At 48.4% G+C, this 21,537-nt stretch overlaps 1 protein-coding gene across 1 annotated transcript in view; it reads left to right on the forward strand.

Annotated features, from left to right (window-relative positions):
- The window catches only part of SYNDIG1 (synapse differentiation inducing 1), a 100,723-nt gene extending 79,459 nt beyond the window's left edge, over positions 1–21,264 (forward strand). Inside the window, exon 3 of the mRNA XM_063109187.1 lies at positions 21,106–21,264. Coding sequence (XP_062965257.1) covers positions 21,106–21,264 — 159 coding nt within the window. The remainder of the gene's footprint in view (positions 1–21,105) is intronic.
- Positions 21,265–21,537: the final 273 nt, after the last annotated feature.

Consider the following 21,537-nt stretch of genomic DNA (forward strand, 5'->3'; position numbering starts at 1 on the left):
AACTGGCTTTGCAGCTGTTAGCCGAGGCCCAGGCTGCTGGTCAGTATGCTCACGGCTGGATCGGCATTACCTGGTCCTGTGGCTACAGGCCCTGCTGAAATAGCTCAGCAAGGAGAACCACCACAGGGCTCAGAGACAAGGAGGAAGAGAGGGAGATGGAGCAGGGAGGGAAGGAAGCAGGAGGAGAAAGGCCACCCCAGTGTGTGTGGTGAGCTCTGAGCCTTGAGGTCTCTGGGCTAGTGGGTGATCCTGCTGCCCCTTCCCCTCACAAGCTGCAGGACTACACCTGGGCCGAGAGAGACTGAGGCCGAGTGAGGGAGAACTTCATACTACCAGTGTGTATGGATACTGTTTAATTTACCTTGTATTCACAGAGCTGAAAATGGTCAGCAAATCCTCATGTGTTATCATCGCAATAGTTCTGAGAACCAAAATATTCAGATCTTGGTTCTCCTTTTCCTAACCTGGTGGGTTGTAGTGAGAGCTCCTGGAACTGACCAGCTCCAACAAGGGCTTGCAGAAATGCAGGCACCTTCTCTCCCCTGCATAGAAGCCAAGTTTGTGGCTCACCTGGGCTCCTAATATGTAACCTTGTCTTGCTTGGAGCTATTTCCATCCACCTGGAGAGGAGGGAGCAGGAGCCTGCACTGCCCCAGGGAGCTCTCGTGTACACATCTGACTCCTCTCCAGCCAGACATGATGGAGAGAGCTACCCTTTCAAATCCAGCACCTCATTTTGACACCCCAAATGTATGTTCATATGCAATTCTCAGGAAACTGTGCATGCCCCTCTGATGCGAGGAGGGCCCATGGACAGATCGTGGAACATGGACATGCTCCAGTGAGCCACTGAGCAGACCCACTTTTCCACACCAGTGGTTTTGCAGTTCCTGCTTCAGGGTTAGCTAAGGGACCCCTAACTTATTATTTTGAATCTTATTTTTTTTAAATCTTTTTCTTTTGAGTCCAGTAAAAGATTTTCAGTCTTTGCTTTTGAATGCATTCCAAACAAGCAGCTTCCCGTTAGCTTGCATCTGACAATCAGCACTTCATTAGCAGGTCTAATAAAGAAGTCAGTGTAGGCATCCTCGTGATTTTGCATTCTGCTCCCAATCAGGAAACCCAGGGGGAAGTAGGGGAGGAGTCTGTGCACGCACCAGCAGAGCTGTGCCAGTGCTTTCTCGATGGCTCAAAATCCATTCACTTGAGCTGAAACAGGCCTCGCGTGTGGCACAATCAAGGGGAATCTGTTTTGCATACACATGTCATCGTTATGTCTCAGAGGCAAGATTTCTCTCAATGGGGAAAGGAAAAGCAGTATGATAGGCACATCCTCTTGGAGCCAAATGCTTTCTTTGGGAAGGGTAATGGTATATGCCCAAAAGCCTGGCCCAGGGGATGTGTTCCAGGCATCTATGGGAAAGAAGAGGCATTTGTCTGTCCAGGGCTGAGATATCGGTATGCTCCTCAAACAGCAGCTCTCAAGGAGTCAAGGGATTTTGGTTGGGGGGCAGGAGCCTTCCTGATGCTTTTCAGAAAGTAATCCCAGTTAAGGTGGCCAGTAAAGCCTGGTTTACGAATGGAAGTGCCCTTTCATTAGGGATTAAAAAGCTGGGAAAGCTGTGTTTTATACTGAGTATGTCAGGAGCATGCAAGGGAGGCCTGTGAGAATTTGGGGACAAACTGAGAAATGTGTGTTAGTCAGATCAGGCTATATCACAAGACACTATAGACTGGGTGGCTTAAACAACAGACATCTGTTTCTCACAATTTTGGAGGCTGGAAGTCCAAGGTCAGGGTGCTAGCATGGTTGGGTTGTGGCGAGGGCCCTCTTCGGGGCTGCAGGTGGCCACCTCCCCACTCTGTCCTCACATGAAGAAGAGAGAGCACATGTATCTTCTCCTCTTCTTATAAGGGCACTGGTCCCATCGTGGAAACCCATCCTCATGACCTCATCCAAACCCAATCACCTCTCAAAGGCCTCACCTCTTGATATCACAACATTGGGGATTATGGCCTCCGCATGTGAATCTAGGGGTCACATGCATGCAGTCCATAGCAGTTTGGCTCATAGACATGCCTCCAGAGGACAAAGAAGAAAAATCAACCTGACTGAAGCCCATCTCTTGAAGGGGCACTTTTCTAGTTGGGAGAGGAGGTTTGTGGAGCTGTGTGGTTTGCAGCTGTTGCCCCACAGGGTGTGTCCAGGTGTTGCCAAAGATCTGAGGGCACACATAACACTGGTACCTTCCCAGTGATGTCACCTTCACTTCACTTGACTGCAAAATAAATTCTGAGGCCTGATCCCTCTTTCTACTCTGTCATCACACACTTGGGGTTCGTTCAGGTCAGGAACTCATGCAGCAGGAAAATAAAACAAAAGTCAGACTCTGAAGGAGTGGAACTGGGAGGAACAGACCCCCAGCTGGCAGACTCTGCTGCAAGCCAGAGGACAGAGTGACTCTGGAAGAAGCCAGGTGGGCCAGGGGTAGCATGAGCTACTTCCTAGCTGCAGAGGCAGAATGATTTTGAGAAGTTCAGATCCAACTCTGCAAAGCAAGCCATCATGAGAGGGAGAGCAGAATGTTTGAAATGAGTACCCAAGCCGAGTGCACCAGTGCAAAGCCAAGCCACTAGGGCCAGGCTCCACTTCCTCGTCAATACCATGATGCTAACACCTGGTGGAGGCCAGCATCTGCAGAGAGCATCCTTGCATATTCATGTGATCAACACACTGTTTGAATTCATGTCAGAAAAGTTACTGACTCACTCCAGTGTTTGGGATATAACTGCAAATAAGGACCTGTGAAAATCCTTTACTCATTAAAGGAACAGTGTTTGTGTCATTCATGTGCAAAGTACTGTGTTAAGTATTTGAGACAAAAAGATGAGCAAAAAGGCAGCCTGTGGAAAGCTGGAACAGGAGCCAAGGTGGTGTAATATAGCCACTGCCACACCTACTGTCACCTCAAGGACAGTTCACCACCACAGTAGCAGCCAGGGCCACTCGACAGGCAACCTGCCGTTCAGTCAACTATATCGATATAAGAAGAGTCACCAGTAGAGCTGCAAATAGAGGAGGAAATCTTTATCCTCATAGCTCACCACAGAGTAATATAAGAAGCAAGTCCTCTACCAGATGACCAAACATCAACAAAAAAATACTAGAACTACAAACAAGAAGATATGAAACCACTGAAGGAATACAGTAATGCTCAAATACCAGACCCCATAGAACAGGGAATCCTTAAAATATCTGAAAAGGAATTCTGAGCAATGATCTTAAGAAAACTCAGAGAGATAAGAGAAGATCCAATTAGAGAACATAATGAAACAAGAAAAAATATTCAAAATATGAAGGAGGAAATTTACAAAGAGATTAATAATGTAACAAACAGTGTAGCAGAACTTCTAGAAATGAAGGATTCACTCAGTGAAATAAAAAACACAACAAAGAGCTTAAGTGGCAGGCAAGAGCAAGCAGAAGAAAGAATTTCAGATCTCAAAGACGGTCTTTTTGAAATAACCCAGTCAGACAAAAAAAAAAAAAAAAAAGAATTAAAAATAATGAAGAAAATCTAAGAGAGATAGCAGACAACCTCAAGCACTCTAACACTGGGATTGTGGGTATTCCAGAAGGGGAGGAGAAAGGAAAAGGCATTGAAAACCTATTCAAGCAAATAATAACAGAAAACTTCCCGGGTATAGGGAGAGATGCAGACCTTTAGATCCAAGAAGCTCAAAGGTCCCCAGATTCAATCCAAAAAGATCCTCTCCAAGACACATTATAGTCAAAATTTCAAAGCTCAGAGACAAAGAGAGAATTCTAAAAGCAGCAAAAGCATCAAGTCACCTCTAAGGGAACCCCCATCAGACTAACATTAGACTTCTCAACTGAAACCCAGAAGAAAGTGGAATGATATATTCAAAATACTAAAAGAAAAAAAATTGCCAGCCAAGAATTCTATACCCAGCAAGCCTCTCCATCAGAAACGAGGGAGAAATAGTGTATTTCCCAGCCAAACAAAAATTGTGGGAGTTCACCACCAAACGACCAGCCCTGCAAGAAATTCTCAAGGGGGTCCTTCATCTGGAATCTGAATAACAATGTTCACTCTCACAGATACACAAGAAAGAGCAAAACCCACTGTTAAAATAAAAATGCCAGTGAGAAAGAGAAAGAAGTTAAATCATGCCACCTCAGATTTCAAACTAACATTGAAGAAGAGAAATAAAAGGGGAAGTAATGATCAAAAGATATTTAAAACATCTAAACAAAAAGCAATTAAATGACAGGAGCTAAACAATACCTGTCAATAACTACCCTAAAAGTGAATGGATTAAACTCCTGATTCAAAAGACAAGGACGGACTGATTGAATTAAAAAGCTAGACCCAAGTATATGCTGTCTTCAAGAGACCCACCTCGCCTGTAAAGACACACATAGACTAAAAATGAAGGGATGGAAAAAGATATACCATGCAAATGAAAACCAAAAATGAGCTGGAGTAGCTATTCTTATATTGGATAAAATAGACTTTGAAAAACATAAAAAGAGACAAAGAAGGCCACTATATAGTGATAAAGAGATCTGTGCAGCTAGAAGACATAGCAATCATAAATATGTATGCACCCAATACAGGAGCACCCAGATATAAAGCAAACACTGTTAAACCTAAGGAAAGAAATAGGCCCTAATACATTAATAGTGGTAACCTGAACATCCTTCTCTCAATTGGGGACAGATCTTCCAGGCAACAAATCAACAAAGAGACATAGGATTTAAACTACATCTTAGACCAACTGGACCTGGCAGATATATACAGAACATTTCACCCAACAACTAAAGAATATACTTCCTTCTTTTTTTTTTTTTTTTTTGTCTTTTTTGTGACCGGCAGTCAGCCAGTGAGCGCACTGGCCATTCCTATATAGGATCCGAACCCGCGGCGGGAGCGTCGCTGCGCTCCCAGCGCCGCACTTTTCCGAGTGCGCCACGGGCTCGGCCCAAGAATATACTTCCTTCTCATCAGCACATGGAACATTCTCCAGGAGAGACCACATATGAGGTCACAAACCTAGTCTCAGCAAATTTTTAAAAATTGAAATCATTCCAAGTATATTTTCAGACTACAATGAACTAAAACTTAAATTAATAATAAGCAAACCACTGGAAACTATACAAATACACAGAAACTAAACAATAGGCTCCTGAATAACCTATGGGTCCAAGAAGAAATTCAACAGGAAATCAAAAAAAATTCTTGAAACTAATGAAAATAAAGTTACATCATACCAAAACCTGTGGGATACTGCAAAAGCAGTACTAAGAGGGAAGTTTATTGCAATGAACACTTACATCAAAAGAAAGTAAAGACTTCAAATAAACAACTTCACACTATGCCTCAAAGAACTAGAACAACAACAACAATCCAGTCCTAAAGGCAATAGATGGAACGAAATAATTAAGACCAGAGCAGAGCTAAATGAAATAGAGATCCAAAAACAAAACAAAACAAAAATACAAAAGATCAATGAAACAAAAAGTTGTTTTTTTGAAAAGATAGATAAAATAGACAAACCATTAGCTAGGGTAACAAAAAAAAAAAAAAAAAAAGAAGAGAGAAGCCCCAAATAACAAAAATCAGAAATGAAAAGGGAGACATTGCAACTAATACCACAGAAATACGAAGAATCATTAGAGGCTATTATAAACAACTCTATGACAACAAATATGAAAACCTGGAAGATATGGATAAGTTTCTGGACACAGACAAACTACCCAGACTGAACCAAGAAGAGATAGAAAGGGGATTAATTGGGTGGGGGACATGGGGTATAATCACAATTTGTGGTAATGCGCATGCTGCCGGTATGGATCTGGTCTTCACATCTTGGGCACAAGTGGTGACAGTCGGCTTTGTATTCCATGAATATTCAACCAGTAAACCATAAATAAAACAAAATAAACTAAATTAAAAAATAAAAAAGGCCACCTCTGTCCCCTGAAGGTTGTGGTCTAGTGGGGATAACATTAATTCAGTAAATGGCAGAAGAGAAACGGTTACAGCTCTATGAGAGCATAGTTCAGGGAAGCCTTCCCTGGGGACTCGGTACATGTGCTCAGATCAGAAGATGTCCTGTTGAAGAGGCAGGCAGGGGGCACTGCAGGCTGCAGCTAAGGCACAGGGAGACACGAGGAAAGAACAAGGACAGAGAGGCAGATGAGAGCAGACCCCGTGGGTCTCAGAGGGCCACTTAAGGATGGGAAGCTTCTGAGGGGCGTTTTAAGGATGGGGGCAGGAGTGTGGGTGGGAGGTCATGTGGTGTGTGTTTTTAAATGTGCTCCTTTCCTCTTCCAAACTAGCCAGAGTAATGGGTGGGAGACAGATAGAGGACTGGCTTACTCAAATCTGTATCAGTGAAATGAAGGGAAGTATAGATTTAGGGCTTTTAGGCAAAACTCACCACCCTGAAAGACCACTGGATAAAAGGGTAATGAGGAAGACGGGCTTCAGGGATGGTGGTTGGTGGGGGCAGTGGCCAGAAGGGGTGATGGCAAGTTTAGTCTCAGGGGCTGGATTTGAGGTTACCTTTGAGATATCCAAGGAAAGACACCAGTTGTACATACACTCTGGGTGGCAGTTATAAAACCAGAAGTTCACCATGTACAGGTGGTAGTTGAAGCTATGGGTGTTGGCGAGATGGCCAGGGGTAAACATGGTAAAATGGGAACACAGGGGCCTGGAGCTAAGCCTTCTGCTGATGCTTGCAGCCCGTGCTCTGCAGTTCCACTGTGCTGTGTCTTTTCTCGTACCTGGTTTTACTTATGCTGTTCAGGCCTCAATGAACTCCTTCAATCTGAAGACTCGTGCCTGTCTTCAGTCTGGGCCACCCCCAGCCATTACCACTTTGAATGTGCCTCCACCTACCTCATTCCATGTTCTTCTTCCAGGATTTCTATTGGTTGCAGCCTGGGTCTTCTCTCTCCATGTGCTATATCTCCTTCGTGTTTTCCATCTCTGCATCTTTCTGTGCTTACCTGGTTGACTCCCTTAGTCTATCTTCCAGCATGTAATTACTCTCTTCAGGTGCACCTAGTCAGTCTGCTGTGTAAACCATAAATTGAGTATTTATTACAAGTACTCTATACTTTTCAATTCTATAAATTCTACATGTGGATTTTGCAAGTCTGGAGGGTTTTTTTTGTTTTTTTTCATTTTTTAATGTGGTCTCTTGTGAACTATGGATTCACTGTGGATTTCTATTCCTTCTTAATCACTTAAATTATTTCAATTATTTTAATCTCTTTGAGATTATTGTAGAACTCCACAAAGAATTCTGCAACAATCTGTAGTTCTGTTTTGTGTAGACTATCAGCTGACCACACTCTTGTGTTTTTATCCCCTCTCATGCAGTTTATAATTTACTATTGTGATTCCATCTAGATCTAGGATTTTTTTTTTTTTTTTTCTTTTTTGGCCCTGCTGGAAACCCATGAGCTCTACCTTGTGAAATTAGAGACTATCTTTTTTTTCTTCTTTGACCTGAGTGCTGAATCCATGTATACCTTAATTTTTCAGCAGGGCTCTTGCACCATGCGTATATAAACTCAGGGCCCACACCTATGATCAGCCTGGCCTGAGGTCTGATTGCTCACTGAAGGTCCAGGACAGACACACAGCTCACCCCCTGGTTTCTCAAGCCTAGGGGAGAAGTTACTATCCCTCTTTCATGGAAAGGACATTCTTCGATGACATGAGATTTATGCCTGGGTTTTCCCCTGTCAGACACCATGCCCTCTCTCCCCTCAAAGCATTAGAAACCCAGCCATAGCCCCTCAACCTGTCTTCTGGAAGCTGCATGGTTTCTGTGTCTTCCCAGTGGGAGGGACATCCCAAGTCCCTTGCTGGAATGCAGGATGTATCACCTTCCATGTGTCAACACCAGTGACAGCAGCAAAGGTTAAAGACTTTCTTTAAAACAGAAAAAGATCAGAATAGAAAATGCAAATGAAACTAATTCAAAAGCAGCTGGCCATTCTTCCCTGTGGCCTGTACTTATCTTTGGTAGATTCTGTGCAACAGACGGATAGTAGTTGGGGACCTAACGGGCATGGAAGGGACACCAAACACAGCCCCCTGTGTTAGCCAGGCCTTGAGATCACCGTCACCCACTAGATGGGGGTAGCACATGTAACACCAGGAGCACTAGACAGGACTCAGAAAAGCAAGTTCCACCCCCAGACCTTTGCCAACTCTCTGATCATGCATCTCCTACTTACACTTTCCCAGCCTCTGTTTTTACATCTATGGTGTGTCATCCTGTTCAACCTCCAAGGCTATTGTGAAAGTGGTCTCATAGAAAGTGAACCAGCTAGAAAGCAGCATTTGCACAATGCTGTGTCCACCTTCCAGGTTACACCACATTTATAATTAGAAAGATGCGAGTTTGTCACCTGCACTGGAAATAAATGGCTTACCCAATCTGTGCTGAGTTGCTCTGGCTCATCTGACTGTCCACCCTCCATCCACAAAGGACTGTGTCTAACAGTGTATCTGCACTACAGTCTCCTGCATGTGGGTGTCATTCAGGGCTACGTACATTGTCATTGGCTTCATTATGCCTGTGGACAGCCTGTGGAGCCAGGTGAAACAAATGGTCAGGGACCACGTTGTTTTCACCCTTTGATTACCTCTTTTTACTTGAATTATAAAAGATTCGACCTTGTATGTTGTACAGATTCCCCAGGGGAGGAAAAAGTCCTGCTCCTCAGCTGGAGCGTTGTTGGGTCCCAGAACTTGAAATGTGGCCCCGCCTTCCCAGCAGGGTGAGCGTCCCCCTTAGGATGCTATTGTCAGCTGTGATCATTTTCAGACCACGTTTAAATTGGCTGCTTCGTAATATAAAAGCAAATACGCGTTCCTCAAAACTGGAACACGTCTTGTACTCTTGAAGCTCACTTCCCACCCCAAGGTCCTGAGCTGTGTGACTTGCTGTTGTACCACAAAATGACTCTTTAGTTCTTATCCTTTTAATTTATACTTTATTGTTTTTATTAGTGTCTCCTTATTACTTTAGCTTCTTTGTATTTGTTCATATGTGTTTACTGAAAAGGCTGACTCTTGAATTTACCCATTTTGCTTCCCTGCAGAGAGGCCAGCTGTAGGCATCGATGCCCACCAGGCCTCAATGTGGGGCCACCCTTAACCTAGTGCAGTGACAGCCGCTCTCCTCCAGTGGCCACATACCATGTTGGGACCACGGCCACAGGCAGCTCTAACTGCAGGTGAAGGCCACAAAAATGTCACATATGTCACTCTTGGTCAGAAAGACCAAGTGGCGGGGCAAGAGATTGTGGGTTGATGTGTATAAACTTGCCCACCCGGGGCACATCTGAATGTCCTAACATTGCGAACAGGCAGCCCCACTGCAGCAGCAGCAGAGGAGGGACATGAGCATGTGCGAGCCAAGCCCAGGGTGAGATCAGAAATGGCACACAGTGGAGTCACTTTGACGTGTGTTTAGAGCAAAGGAAATGTACTTGGCTGCACAAATTACAAGTCTAAGGAGCGAAGAATTTGGGACACTTCTTCACAGACAAAGCCTCCCTCCTGCTGGGCCATCCAGGTGAAAGGGGCCACTGGAGGAGAGCTGCTGTCACCACACTAGGTTAAAGGTGGCCCCACGTTCCTTGACATGCCTCCTACCTGAATGTGGGCTGGCCCCGGTGACTCACTGCAATCACTAGGACACAGCAGAAGGATGGTCTGAGGTTTCTGTGGCAGCTCCACCGGGGTGTCTTGGAGTTCTCACCAGAGCCCCGAGCTGCCCCACGAGAGTCCACCTACCAGTGGCCACTATGCCGTAGAGGCAAGATGCCAGGTGCGCAGGAGGCCATCTCGGCCCCTCCAGTGCAGCCTAGCCACCAGCTAAACACCCAGTGTCCCCAGTTAGTGCCCGGGAGTAGAAGCATCACCTGGCTGGTCCGATCTGAATTCTTGACCCACAAATAGTGAAATACAGTAAAGAGGTTTTCATTCAAACCACTAAGCTTTGGACTAGTTTGTCACACAGCGGTAGATAACTTCAACCGTCATGGCTCACTGAAGACAAAGCACAGGGAGGTGACCCAGCCCTCAGGCTGCATACAAGAAACAGCTGGGAGATGGAAACGCCAGGAGGGGTCCCAGGAGAGGAAAGGATTCACAACTTGGGTCTCCCCCCTCAAGTAAGGTGAGTGGGGAGATCGAAGAGACGCCCCATGCCTAGCTTCTGCTCAGAATTACCTTCTCCTGCCTGGAATCCTCTGACATTTTGTTTTCAGCCATCAAGATTCACACCTCCTAGGCTGCCTTCCTCAGGGACATTCACAAAACTGTGAGCTCCTTCATGCACTGCCAGCTCTGACCCCTCCTGTCACTGTGGTAACTACATCAGAAGGGACATCAGGAGAGGTTTCTGACTGCGTCCTACCCTGGGCCCGGTCCAGCCCCCAACTAGCTCGTGGTTAGCTCTAAGTCTAGGAAGTCTAGCAGTGTCTTTGGTGATCTCATGTGACTGATGCGATTGATCAGTGAGCTGACTGGGTTGTGGGAAATGGTGGAAACGTTACAGAGCAATTTGTCTAGACACAGGCAGAGGACGGCAGTGCCACACACATGCACCCCGGGCACGCGCAGGTCTTATCATCAGCTCCTGGTACTGTTACGAGGCTTCCTCTGCTCACAGCAGCATGCCCGGCCATGTGTCAGGGAAGGCCAGACACATAGGGACATTAACGGTGCATGGGAGCAGCCTCCAGCAGTGGTGGAGAGAACTGGGGCCCAATACCCCAGTTCCTTGCCCCTTGGGTAACTCACAGCACTCCTCAGGATGGCCACAGTGGGATGGCGCACAGTTGCTGCTCAGTAGCCCATCCTGCTTGACTCCTCCGCATGCCTATCTCACCTCTCCACCTTCTTAATGCCACTTCATGGAACCGCCTCCCAGTAAGCAGTCTTCCTAGTTTCCTGGTCTCAGGGTCAGCTCCGGGGGACATAGCCTAAGCTGGAATGACATTAAGAACAAAGTCATAGATTCCCAGTGACACGTGGCAGCTGAACACACACATTACCTTAGCTCCTTCCTAAACTTTATTGAAATTACGGTAAAAGAATAAAGAGCCGTGAAGGAAAAAGAATGGACATAGAGCAACAGAAAACAACGACGTCGGCACATGTTGGAAGATGTTGAAGCTAGAGGAGAGGTGAGCATTCCGTGCTGGGCAGCTGAATCTGGAGCCTCCAAGGGCAGTGCCAGCAGGAGGCAGCCAGTCTACCTGTCATCACCATGAGCATGCGGTGCTCAGAGTCTCCAGGCACCACATGAGATGCAGAGAAGGCATCAACCTGAAAACAGTGAATTTTTAAAAGTTCCTGTAATCAGTAAAGGACATCTGCCCTGTCTCCCACCTCCATACCACAGTTTAGCAGCAGACCAGGAGTGCACTCCAAAGAAATTCGGTCAGAATGCCTCCAGCCTTGATGACATCAGACACAAGGTGGGGGCAGGGGGAGACACCAGACTGAAAACCACAGCTTGAGGAGCAGGGAGCCCCTGGCCTCTCCACTGTCCAGGTCCCAGAGCACCCTTCCCCACCAGGATCTTACTGCCCAGGTGGGAGGTTGGAGGATTTGTCCCTGAAGAAACTGAATGTCCCCGTATTAGTTTCCAAGAGCTGCCAGACTGGGTGACTTACACAACAAGACTTTATATTCTCATGATTCTGGAGGCTGGAAATTCAAGATCAAGTCATCAGCAGGGTTGGTATCTCCTGAGGCCTCTCTCCTCGGCTTGCAGACGGCCGTCTTCTCCCTGTCTCCACGTGGTCTTCCCTCTGTGGGTGTCTGCGTCCTAATCTCCTTTTCTAAGGACACAAATCATTGGATTAGGGCCCACCATAATCTCTGTCTTCAAATAGTTACACTGAGGTACTGGAGGTTAGGGTTTCAACATATACATTTTTGAAACACAGTTCAGCTGATAATAGTCCCCAAAGTAAAGACTAATAGATGCCATTGTGCAGAAACCAAAAACACAGAAAAGCCAGCTTGCTGCCTAATCAATACTATGGAAATCTCACCAATCGGTCAGCCCCATCTGTGCACACAGAGCCTCAGATTGGCCTTTGGATGCTCCGAAATGTCAAATAATAGCCAGCAATTGCCTGACAGCTGAGAAAGCCTCTAACCTGAAAAAACAAGGTCTGAACAAGTGCATGAGGGTCACAGGCTTGGATAGAGAGAGAGTGCGGGAAGTAGAAAAGTATGTTCCAAAAAAATTTTCAGAGAGATAAGAAATAAAATTAACTTTCTGAAACAAAAACAGAAAGTTGTGAAAAAACAACAGTGATAGAACAAAAGGAGTTTGGAAATTAGATAATATAGTCCCCTAAATAAAATTCCGTACAAGGCTTGGAGAGCAGTTGAGGAGATCTCCCATAAGGTGTGACCGCAGGCAAGACGTGGGCAATAGCACATGGAAGGGGGACAGTGGAAGATTTATTCAGAGACTGAATGTCAAGGTCTTTCAAAGCAACACTTTAGAAAATGAGGGATAAAAAAGTTTCCTAAAAGCTTCCAGACAGAAGAAACAGGTGGGTGGATAAAAGGATGACCAGACCTGCTGAGACCACTGCAAGTGGCAGGAGTGTGGGCAGGGCCATGGGGGAAGACCCCGCAGGGTTGGTGGCCTCTCTGTCCCCTGCGGAGAATGGAGATGATAATGGAAGCTCCCCTGTCCCGCAGTGACCGGGCACAGAGGCTGCTGTCCCTGTTGAGGTTTACCTTTTCATTGATGTGTTCTCTGTGAATGGAGAGCCACAGAAGGGACTGACCCTGAGGACAGGGATGAAGCAAAGACCCAGGCTCGGCGCCAGTGCCCGTACAATGGAGCGGCCAACTGGCTTTGGAGTTGAGCTTTAACCAAACACACTTGGTACCTGTGGTTTTATAACTTTCTAACATTTAGAACTAACTAACAGATTTATTTTTTTAATGGCTTAAAACAGAAGAGTTGCTAAGAGGGTACGGGGGGCGGCGGGGGGGGCGACTAGTGTCATAAAATAGACCTGGAACTAGATGCATGCAGGAGAGGAGCATGTGTATTGAGGTTTGAGCTTGAGACTGGTCGCCTCTAAGAAGCCTTCTGTTCTGTGGCTGTGTTAGACTATCGTGCTGTTCTCATTCAGAATACTATGGCTCTTTTTCGAGCTCAGATCTCAGTGCCTTGTCAGTGCATGGTGAATACCAGATGGTAATAAATAATGGAAATAACTTTTACAATAATGCAAAGAAACATAATCGAGCCAGACAGATATTGGTACTAGAGGAAAAATGAGCCATAAAGTATCCACAGTGCTATAAATTTCAGAGAGATGGTTCAGGAGGCAGCCAGTATCTTTCAGAAACCCATCGCAGATCTCAGGAGGCAGGTGTCCAGCCATGGCATTTACCACCTGCTCCTCCCAGCTTGCCTGGCCCTGGCGGCTCAACACGAATGGAGCCGATGCGTCCATGGAATGTGGAAACATCCGAACTTTCTGGCTTTTAGCACTAAAAATAGTGACTATAGGAAGAAAAAAGCAGCATTAATAGCCCCAGAAAAAATTGTGATTTTTCCAAAACCTCAAACCACAGAGGGTATTTTCCAGCCAAAGGAGATGAAGGTTTTGCTTGTCGGAAACTCAATTTAGAGCCAGAAGAAATGTTGGCCTGTGGTTTCTGACCTGTCTGAGAGGGACCAGGGTCCAGGCACTTTGGAATACCTCCGGGTCGTCTCAGGAAGGGAGAGGTAGTCACATAGCAGGGGAATGGAACTCAGTGCAGGGACTCTTCCACGGTGTCACTGAGAACAAGGTCCCTGCAGTTAGGGCACCTCTCTGTGACAGATTCTAAACATGAGCTGCAGGCCTGTGGACCCCTGAGGCACAGATGAGCTCGGACCACACCCTGTGAAGGCCAAAGACAAGTCACCCGCATATCTCAAGGGTCACCCCCACTTCCTTCACCTTACAGGTGTTTCATTATCTCCACGGTGGCACTGAACTAGCAGGGCATGGTCCCTCTGTTTGACTCACTGAATGTAAAATAAATTCACACCAGGCATGTGTGTATAGAGCCAGTTTCCCAGGGGCCCGGGAATGTCCCCGCAGGGCACAGCTTAGCCAACACTGCAAACATCCATTTTTAGACATTTTCGCCTTCTTTTGGCTCATCCCAGCACTTGGGTTCTCCTCCCTGTGGGGTCCTCTGCCATTTTTTCTCCCGGACCTATGCCATGCAATATGGCAGCCCTGGCCACGGTGGCTATTATTTACATTAAATTAACTAAAATTAAATAGTATTAAAATAAAGTTCCACCATCACACTAGCTACATTCCAAGTGCTCCACAGCCATAGGTGCACAGCACAAATGTGAAGCAACCATCGTCCAGAAAGTTCTGCCTGGCACTGACATGGGCATTCCCTCTTCAGCTCTTTCCCATTTCCCTAGACCCTCTGCCCACTCCTTCCCTGGTTACCTGAGGAATTGCAGGCCCCTGCCCCATCACGCAGAGCATTGCACCTGCCAGACTCAGTAGCCAAGTCCTTGTGGGTGCTCAGCAGAGTCGATGGGACTGCTCTTTAGCAGGTGCTGCCATCCACAGAAAGGCGCAGAAATATATCTATTTCCTTCCAGATACACCTGGTTTATACCTTTGTTATTAGCTTGCACACTCTGTATAAGACCAATGATTATCAGCCAAGCTGCATGCCTCCAAAGGGTTCCTGTCCGTAGTGGGAATGTTTCTGACCAGAACGTGTTGCCATTGGGAACCACGTGGGGAACAGCTGACAGCCGTCCTGCTGTTCTTTGCCATTTGTTCACTGAGCCCACAATCGGGCACCTGCCAGGTGTGCAGGATACAGGCATGACACATGCAGCTCCTGTATGGATGGGGTACCCAGTGTCACGAGGAACCACACCACATGGCCAACACTGGGACGGAGACCTTGGGGCCCCAGAGCTAGCTCTCCCCTCCCCGGCAACAGGCAAGTTTCCCTGGGAGGTAAGATAGATGTGCTAAGGCTGAAAGCATAAAGAGGAGTTAAAACAGTGATGAGTGATGGAGAAGTCAGTGCGAATACACCCGGAGTGAAGGAAGGACCAGAGAAGGGCCCAGGAGAAGGCTGGGGAGGGAGCCCGGCCACACCCTCCCTGACAAATATTTGTATGTGGTTTAGAAGTGAAATTAGCATCTGGTTTACTTTTCTCTTACTTTCCTTCTCTGGTTTTGCTATCAAGACTTTACTAGTTTCATAAAGTGAGTTTCTCTGTCCTGTATCGATAATTCTTATCTACTCGTTCAATTCTTGATAGAATTTATTTCTAAAATTACCTTGGGGGGCAAGAGGTAGATTTTTTTAAACTATGCTTTTTTCCAGTTACTGATCCTCCCAAAGGTATCGCTAACCTCACTCTGTGCCAACAATGTAGGTGCCTTTGGCCTATTTGCACTTTCTATAAGTGGAATCACGTGTGTCTGGCTTCTTCTGTCCACACTATGTTTCTGACATATAGTCCATTACCATTATCAGGTGCCATGATTATCTAATCCTTTTTGTTGTTGGTGTTTGGCTGGTTTCCAGCTGGAACTTTAGGAATAATATTGCTGTGAACATTCTTGCAGTCATCTCTGGTGAACATGTGGGTCTTAGCACTTTTCCCAGGGGCCACTGGGCAGTTGTCTGGGGGGCAGCCCTTGGCTTTGGGCCTCCCAGAGCAGATCCCGAGACACAGTAAGAACAGGCGATCTGTCTGGTAGGCTCTGGCATCCTTGGAGGCCAGCAGGGCCAAGAGAAAGAGGTGGACAGGGACGTGGTTGGCAGGTGGCACCTGTGCCCTGGAGCCCCAAGGCAGTGTGAGGAGCAAGCACATGGAAGGACCCAGGCAGGCAGGGAGAGAGAGATGTAAGGCGCCCCCCTGTGAGTCCCCAGCCCATGTGGCAGATGTCAGCCTGTGGACCTTGAGGTTGCCCAGCCCAGACTCCAGGTCAGAGCCATCCCCCAAGTGCTTCCGGATCCCTGAGTCTCAGAAGCTGTGAGACATGGTGAGTGTTCTTGTCCTCAGCCACAAAGTTGGGGATGGCGTCAGCAGCAGACTGTGAACACATCACATCGCATGTGTGAAGTGAGGAGGAGGCTGTCCAGGTTGGGGCTGGATCCCTGCGGGCCTTTCCCAGGCAACAGACAGCCTGCAGGTCAGGTGGCCCCAGGGGTGCCTGGGCACTAGGTCCTCAGGACCCTGCTGCAGGAAGGTGGCCAGTTCTCACAGGGTGCAAGCATCTGTATCAGCCAGAATTATGGCCGCTCAGCCAGGAGATGGTTGGCTGGCTTCAGACAGGTCATTTGAGGAGGTTTATTTGCAGTGATGATGCAGGAGCTCCGAGGGACAGTGCAGTGGCTAGGGGATAGAAGCCTCTGAGCTGATCCCTCCCGAGGCCAGGAAGGAGCAGGTTGGAGTCTATGAGAACGAAGGACTGGGTTGCGTGGAGAAGGTGGCTTGAGAAGAGCCTCCAGTTGGGAGACGGTTAGGCCTAGGGGCCCTCCCAGGTGGTGAGCCAGAGGCTGAAGACCCACCCCCAACCCCCTCCTCCAATCTCCACCAGGGCCACCCAGGCAGCACTCAAGGGCAATGGTACAGAGCCAGTCCACAGAGTCCGGACCAGCCTCCCAGGCCACGGGCAGGTGGAGGCAGGAGGAATGTGGGTCTGGATGGCAAACAGCAGGTAGCAGTGCAGGGCCGTGGTGGCTGAGGCTTGCTCCTGCCCAGCATGGTACTGAGGGCTTCATGAGGACTCACTTCATGGCACAAGCACCTAGAATGGGCCCTAGTGGACTCAGATGCCCTCGTCCCAGCAGTCCCCAATGCCTGCCATCCTTGTGCTGTAGCAGAGTGTTCATGAAGTAAAGTCTCACACAGCCCCACCTGGAAAGCCTCAGCTGGGCCTGCTGTGACCCGGTGATGGAGGGGCTTGGAGATGAGGCTGGGCAGGTATAGGGCTCAGGGTCAGATGGCTGGAAGTGCCATACTACAGAAGATGGGAACCACAGCTGTCCCTGCAGGGTGGTGAGACCAGGGTGGGCCTTGGGAGGACTTTTAGGGCACTGCAGGGTGGTGTGACCAGGGTGGGCTTTGGGAGGACCTGTCAGGATACTGTGGAGTGGCCTGACCAGGGCAGTCTTTGAGAGGACCTGTTGGGGCACTGCAGGGTGGCCTGACCAGTCTTGGACAAACCCAAGCATTTGGCCAGCCATGTCTCAACCTTGCCTGCACATTGGAACTACCTAGGAGGAGGTGACCCAGCGTCAGTTTCAGAGCCCCCCAAGTGATTCCAGTGTGCTCCCAGGTTTAACAACCCCTGCTGCAAAGCCGTCTGAGATAGGCAGGTGGTGCTGATCATGCCACGGGGCACCTGGGCACCCAGGACGGGCTTCTCAGCATGCCACTAAACACTCACTTGTGCTCCTGAGTTGCACAGAAGGACCAGGATGCAGACGAGTCTAGGTTCCTGACTAGGGCAAGCAAATGATATCTGCATCTTCCAGCCGGGAAGCCCCTGTGGTGTCCCCCTGTCCTGAGCAGCTGCCAGTTGGTTCTGTTCGTCTGTGCCTTTTCTCCTCCTTTCCCTCCTGCCATGGGTCAAACTTGTCCCCCAAAAGTTCATGTGTTGGCAGCTGGATCCCCAGTGTAACAGTGTTCAGAGGGTGGGAAATCAGATGATGCAGTGTTGAAAGGCGGGGCCTTTGAGAAGTGACTCGATGTGAGGACTGTGCCCTCGTGAATGGATTAATCCATTCGTGGAGTAATGGGTTGTCACGGGCATGCACTGGTGGCTTTATATGGAGCACAAGAGAGTTCTTGCCATCCTTGCCATGTGATACCCTGCATTGCCACAGGACTCTGCAGAGAGTTTGCACCCAGGAGAAGGCCCTCACCAGATGCCTTCTGGACCACGGACTTCCCAGCCTCCAAAAGTATAAGAAATGGATTTTGTGTCTTTATAAATTTCCCAGTTTCAGATATCCCATTATATAACAGAAAGGGACTAATACACCTCCCCTCATGCAGCTGGCAGGAGCAGCTGGGAATGTGGTGGACTCCTTTGGGATCCCAGTGAGCTTGGCTGACTGGCCCTCTCATAAAAACACTTACACATAAAGGCTGGCCCTCAGGTTAAGGGGTTCAGAGACCCGTGTACCCATGTCCAGAACCCCCCTGCCCTCATGCATAGCGAAAAGCCTTGTCACAGAGCCTGAAGCTTCAGTCTGGAAGTTGTCAGGATGGAACCCTTTTTCCAGTCGGCACCTCTCAAAGGGAAGAGCACACTGTTATATGCAGCCACGGCTGTGCGTTTTCTGGAAGCAACGGCTCATGTCAGAGAGTCACCTTCGTTAAATCACGGCATCTATGTTGTATATTGTCAGGGGCATCTCTGCCTCATGGAGCCCGAACCCCGGGAACTCCCTGCTTCTATGAGATGCAGTTGCCGAGTAGCACTGCTGAAAAGCAGCCGGCTTGAGAAGGCTTTATCTGCTTTCCGTTTTTGACATATCTCAGCTGATAGTGCCCCTACCATAAAACGTTCCCTGGGTCTCTCCCTGGAACAGTTGTCCTAGAACCAAACATAACAATGCAGACTGAGCTCCCACAGCGTGGGTGAGAATAAAGGAGCCACTGTGATTCTCAAGTAGACACTTGGGCTTTGAGCATGAGAGTTCTGGCACTGTGTGTGCTCAGAACCTGCAGAGCTGGGCCAAAGCACAGGCCACAGACCAGCCTGGTGCCACTCCCAAATGCCATCAAGAAACCAGCATTGAGGGCTGGCATCGCTGGGGGCATGGAAGGGAGGTGATCTTGCAGAGCTGACTCGCTAGGCCATTCGTTAAATAGTGAGTGAGTTTCTGCCATCCCCTCAGGGTGCGAGCCCAGGCTGCAGGGAGGCCACAGTGGACAAGGAAGATGTGTGCTCTGCCCCGTGGAACTCACAACAGAGCAGAGACAGCAACTGTTGATCAGGCCAACCACAGTGGCCTCCGCCTTCCTCCCCGCTTCCCTCTGCTCCTCCCACGCAGCACATGCAGATGGCACTGAGGATGGTGCTGGTGGCAGTGACAGCAGCAGAGCCACGATTCTAATGGACGATGGCTATTGGAGTTGACACTAAGAGGGGCAATTACAGTAAATTATGTTATAGGACGTAAGGCTGAGGGTGCTGCTGGATGAAATGAAGCTCAGCTAATTATGACAATTAACTACTGCTATCCTAGGAGGCGCCTCATTTTGCATTCCCTTAGCTCTGCTTTATCAAAAACTGTCTCTGATGCACTCCCAAGCTCAGTTCCAAGACGGAAACTTGAAGGATGAAAAAATAAAAATTAGCCTTCCAGATCCAGAGACAGTGGTGAAAGGAGGCTGAGCAGCAGACCGCAGTCCTTCTCGACACATCGCGGGTCTCCAGATCTCATTAAACCAGGGCTGGGAGGCTGTGGGAAAGGAATGTTCATTCCAGGAGCTGTCTTGGAGCTGGTGGTTTTCAGTTTGAGTGAATCCCATGCTGACTCCCATAGCTGCCTCTAAAACATAGAAATATAACTGATGACATGTGGACATAGGCTCATGTGAGACTCAGGTTAGGACATTCTGGTGTCCTGAAGGTGGCCTGTGAGAGCAAGTTAGGACATTCTGCAGAAGAAGCAGGCTCTGCCCTGACCACAGGGAGCCCCCGGCTGGCCTGGAATTTGCTGTCTCAGCATCACGCACTTGCTGCATCCCAACCCACCTCAATTGAGCCATTTTATTCAGGCATCCCCCTATGATGGTTATGGCTGGATCGCACAGCAGTCCCCACTCCCAGCATGAAGGATGTATGTGACAGCAAGGAGCCACCCACTCAACAGCCTGTGGCCTGACGGATAAGCGCTTATATTCCTCACACAGCAAACCTAGGATGGGAAGACTCTGTTGTAGGGTCAGAGGTTCTGCAGGATTAGCACCGGCTTCCAAGCTCTTCTATCAGCTTCCCCAGGGCCCCAGGCAAGACAGAGGAGCAGGGCTGTGCCATACCTAGGCATCCCGGGTCTTATCAGGAGAACAAAAGCCTTCACAGAATCCCCCAGGAGATGTCCACTGAGATCTCCCCATGCCTCGTGCTGTGCCCAGCTACAGGGGAGGTGGGAAGATGCAACATTTCTAACCTCAGTTGTGGAGACAGACAATGGAGGAAGGGGTTGGGGATGGGTATGTGGAGACTGTCTCAAAACACCAAACTGGATCCAACATCCAAAATTCCACGTTCCTATCCACTTCATGACTCCAAGACACATGAGCCTCATTAAAGCAACACCTCATCATGTCATCAAGCACTCAGAAATAAAGGGATTGGTCTTATAACAAATTATTTTATTGATGGATGAATTTACCAACTCCAGCTATGGCAGAACTGGAGACAGTCAGGAAATGAATGATCCAGTGGCCCTCTGATGGCCAGCCAGCTGAAGAGTAAAGTCTCAAGGATCCCACAATTGATTTAATCATCTTATGCCAGTTTCCTCTGTGGGAATTGAGAACTATAATTCTCACTGGGTCACAGAGATTTAACAAAGTAAGTGTGGACATGTTTTAGAAAATTAGGTGTTATTCAAATTAAAAAAAAAAAAAGAAAAAGAATGCCATTCTTGGTAGAAAGAGTGGCAATGAAGGTGTAATATCTGACCCATCCCCTGAGTACTGGTGCTGGGGACCCACCTTGATGGTATCAGCTGCTCCCAGCCTTGCTTATTCCATTGGGGCCAAACAGAAGCAAGGCTTGGCCTGCCTTGCAGTGCGGGGGAGCAGCAATCAGCACCAGCCTCGCCCTCTTCCCTTGCCAGCTAGGGAACGTCCAGGTCCCAGAGGGGGGGCAGGCCGGTGTCCCATGTGGGCCGGTCCTCTCGGTGGAGTCAGGAGCCATAGACTAGCCCTTCATTTGCTGTTGATCCGATTTGCTCACCTTGACTTCCTTTTTCTTCTCCAACTCTGCAGACGAACAAAGCGGTGGCCAAGGGGGACTTCCACCAGGCCAGCACCAGCTCCCGGCGGGCCCTGTTCCTGGCTGTGCTGTCCATCACCATCGGAACCGGCATCTACGTGGGCGTGGCCGTTGCCCTCATCGCCTACCTCTCCAAGAACAACCACCTATGAGCTCCTGGTGGCGGCAGGGAGGAGCCCGGGGCCAGGTCTCGTCCGTCCGTGGAGGCGTGGAGCAGGAGGGCTGGCCGGGGCAGGCACGGCTGCATGACGCTGTACAGTACAAACGACCGCCAAGCCACTCCATGAAGCCCTGGAATTTTCTACCCATGGATTTCTTTTGTTTTTACCCTTTAATTTCATTTTCACAGCACTGTGTAGAGCACCGGACAGATGGGCATGGCTAATCCTTCCAAAGGGGAGCCCCAAAGATCCAGACCCACGAAG

Source organism: Cynocephalus volans, chromosome 1 (assembly GCF_027409185.1).
Source record: "Cynocephalus volans isolate mCynVol1 chromosome 1, mCynVol1.pri, whole genome shotgun sequence".
Classification (NCBI taxonomy): Eukaryota; Metazoa; Chordata; class Mammalia; order Dermoptera; family Cynocephalidae; genus Cynocephalus; species Cynocephalus volans.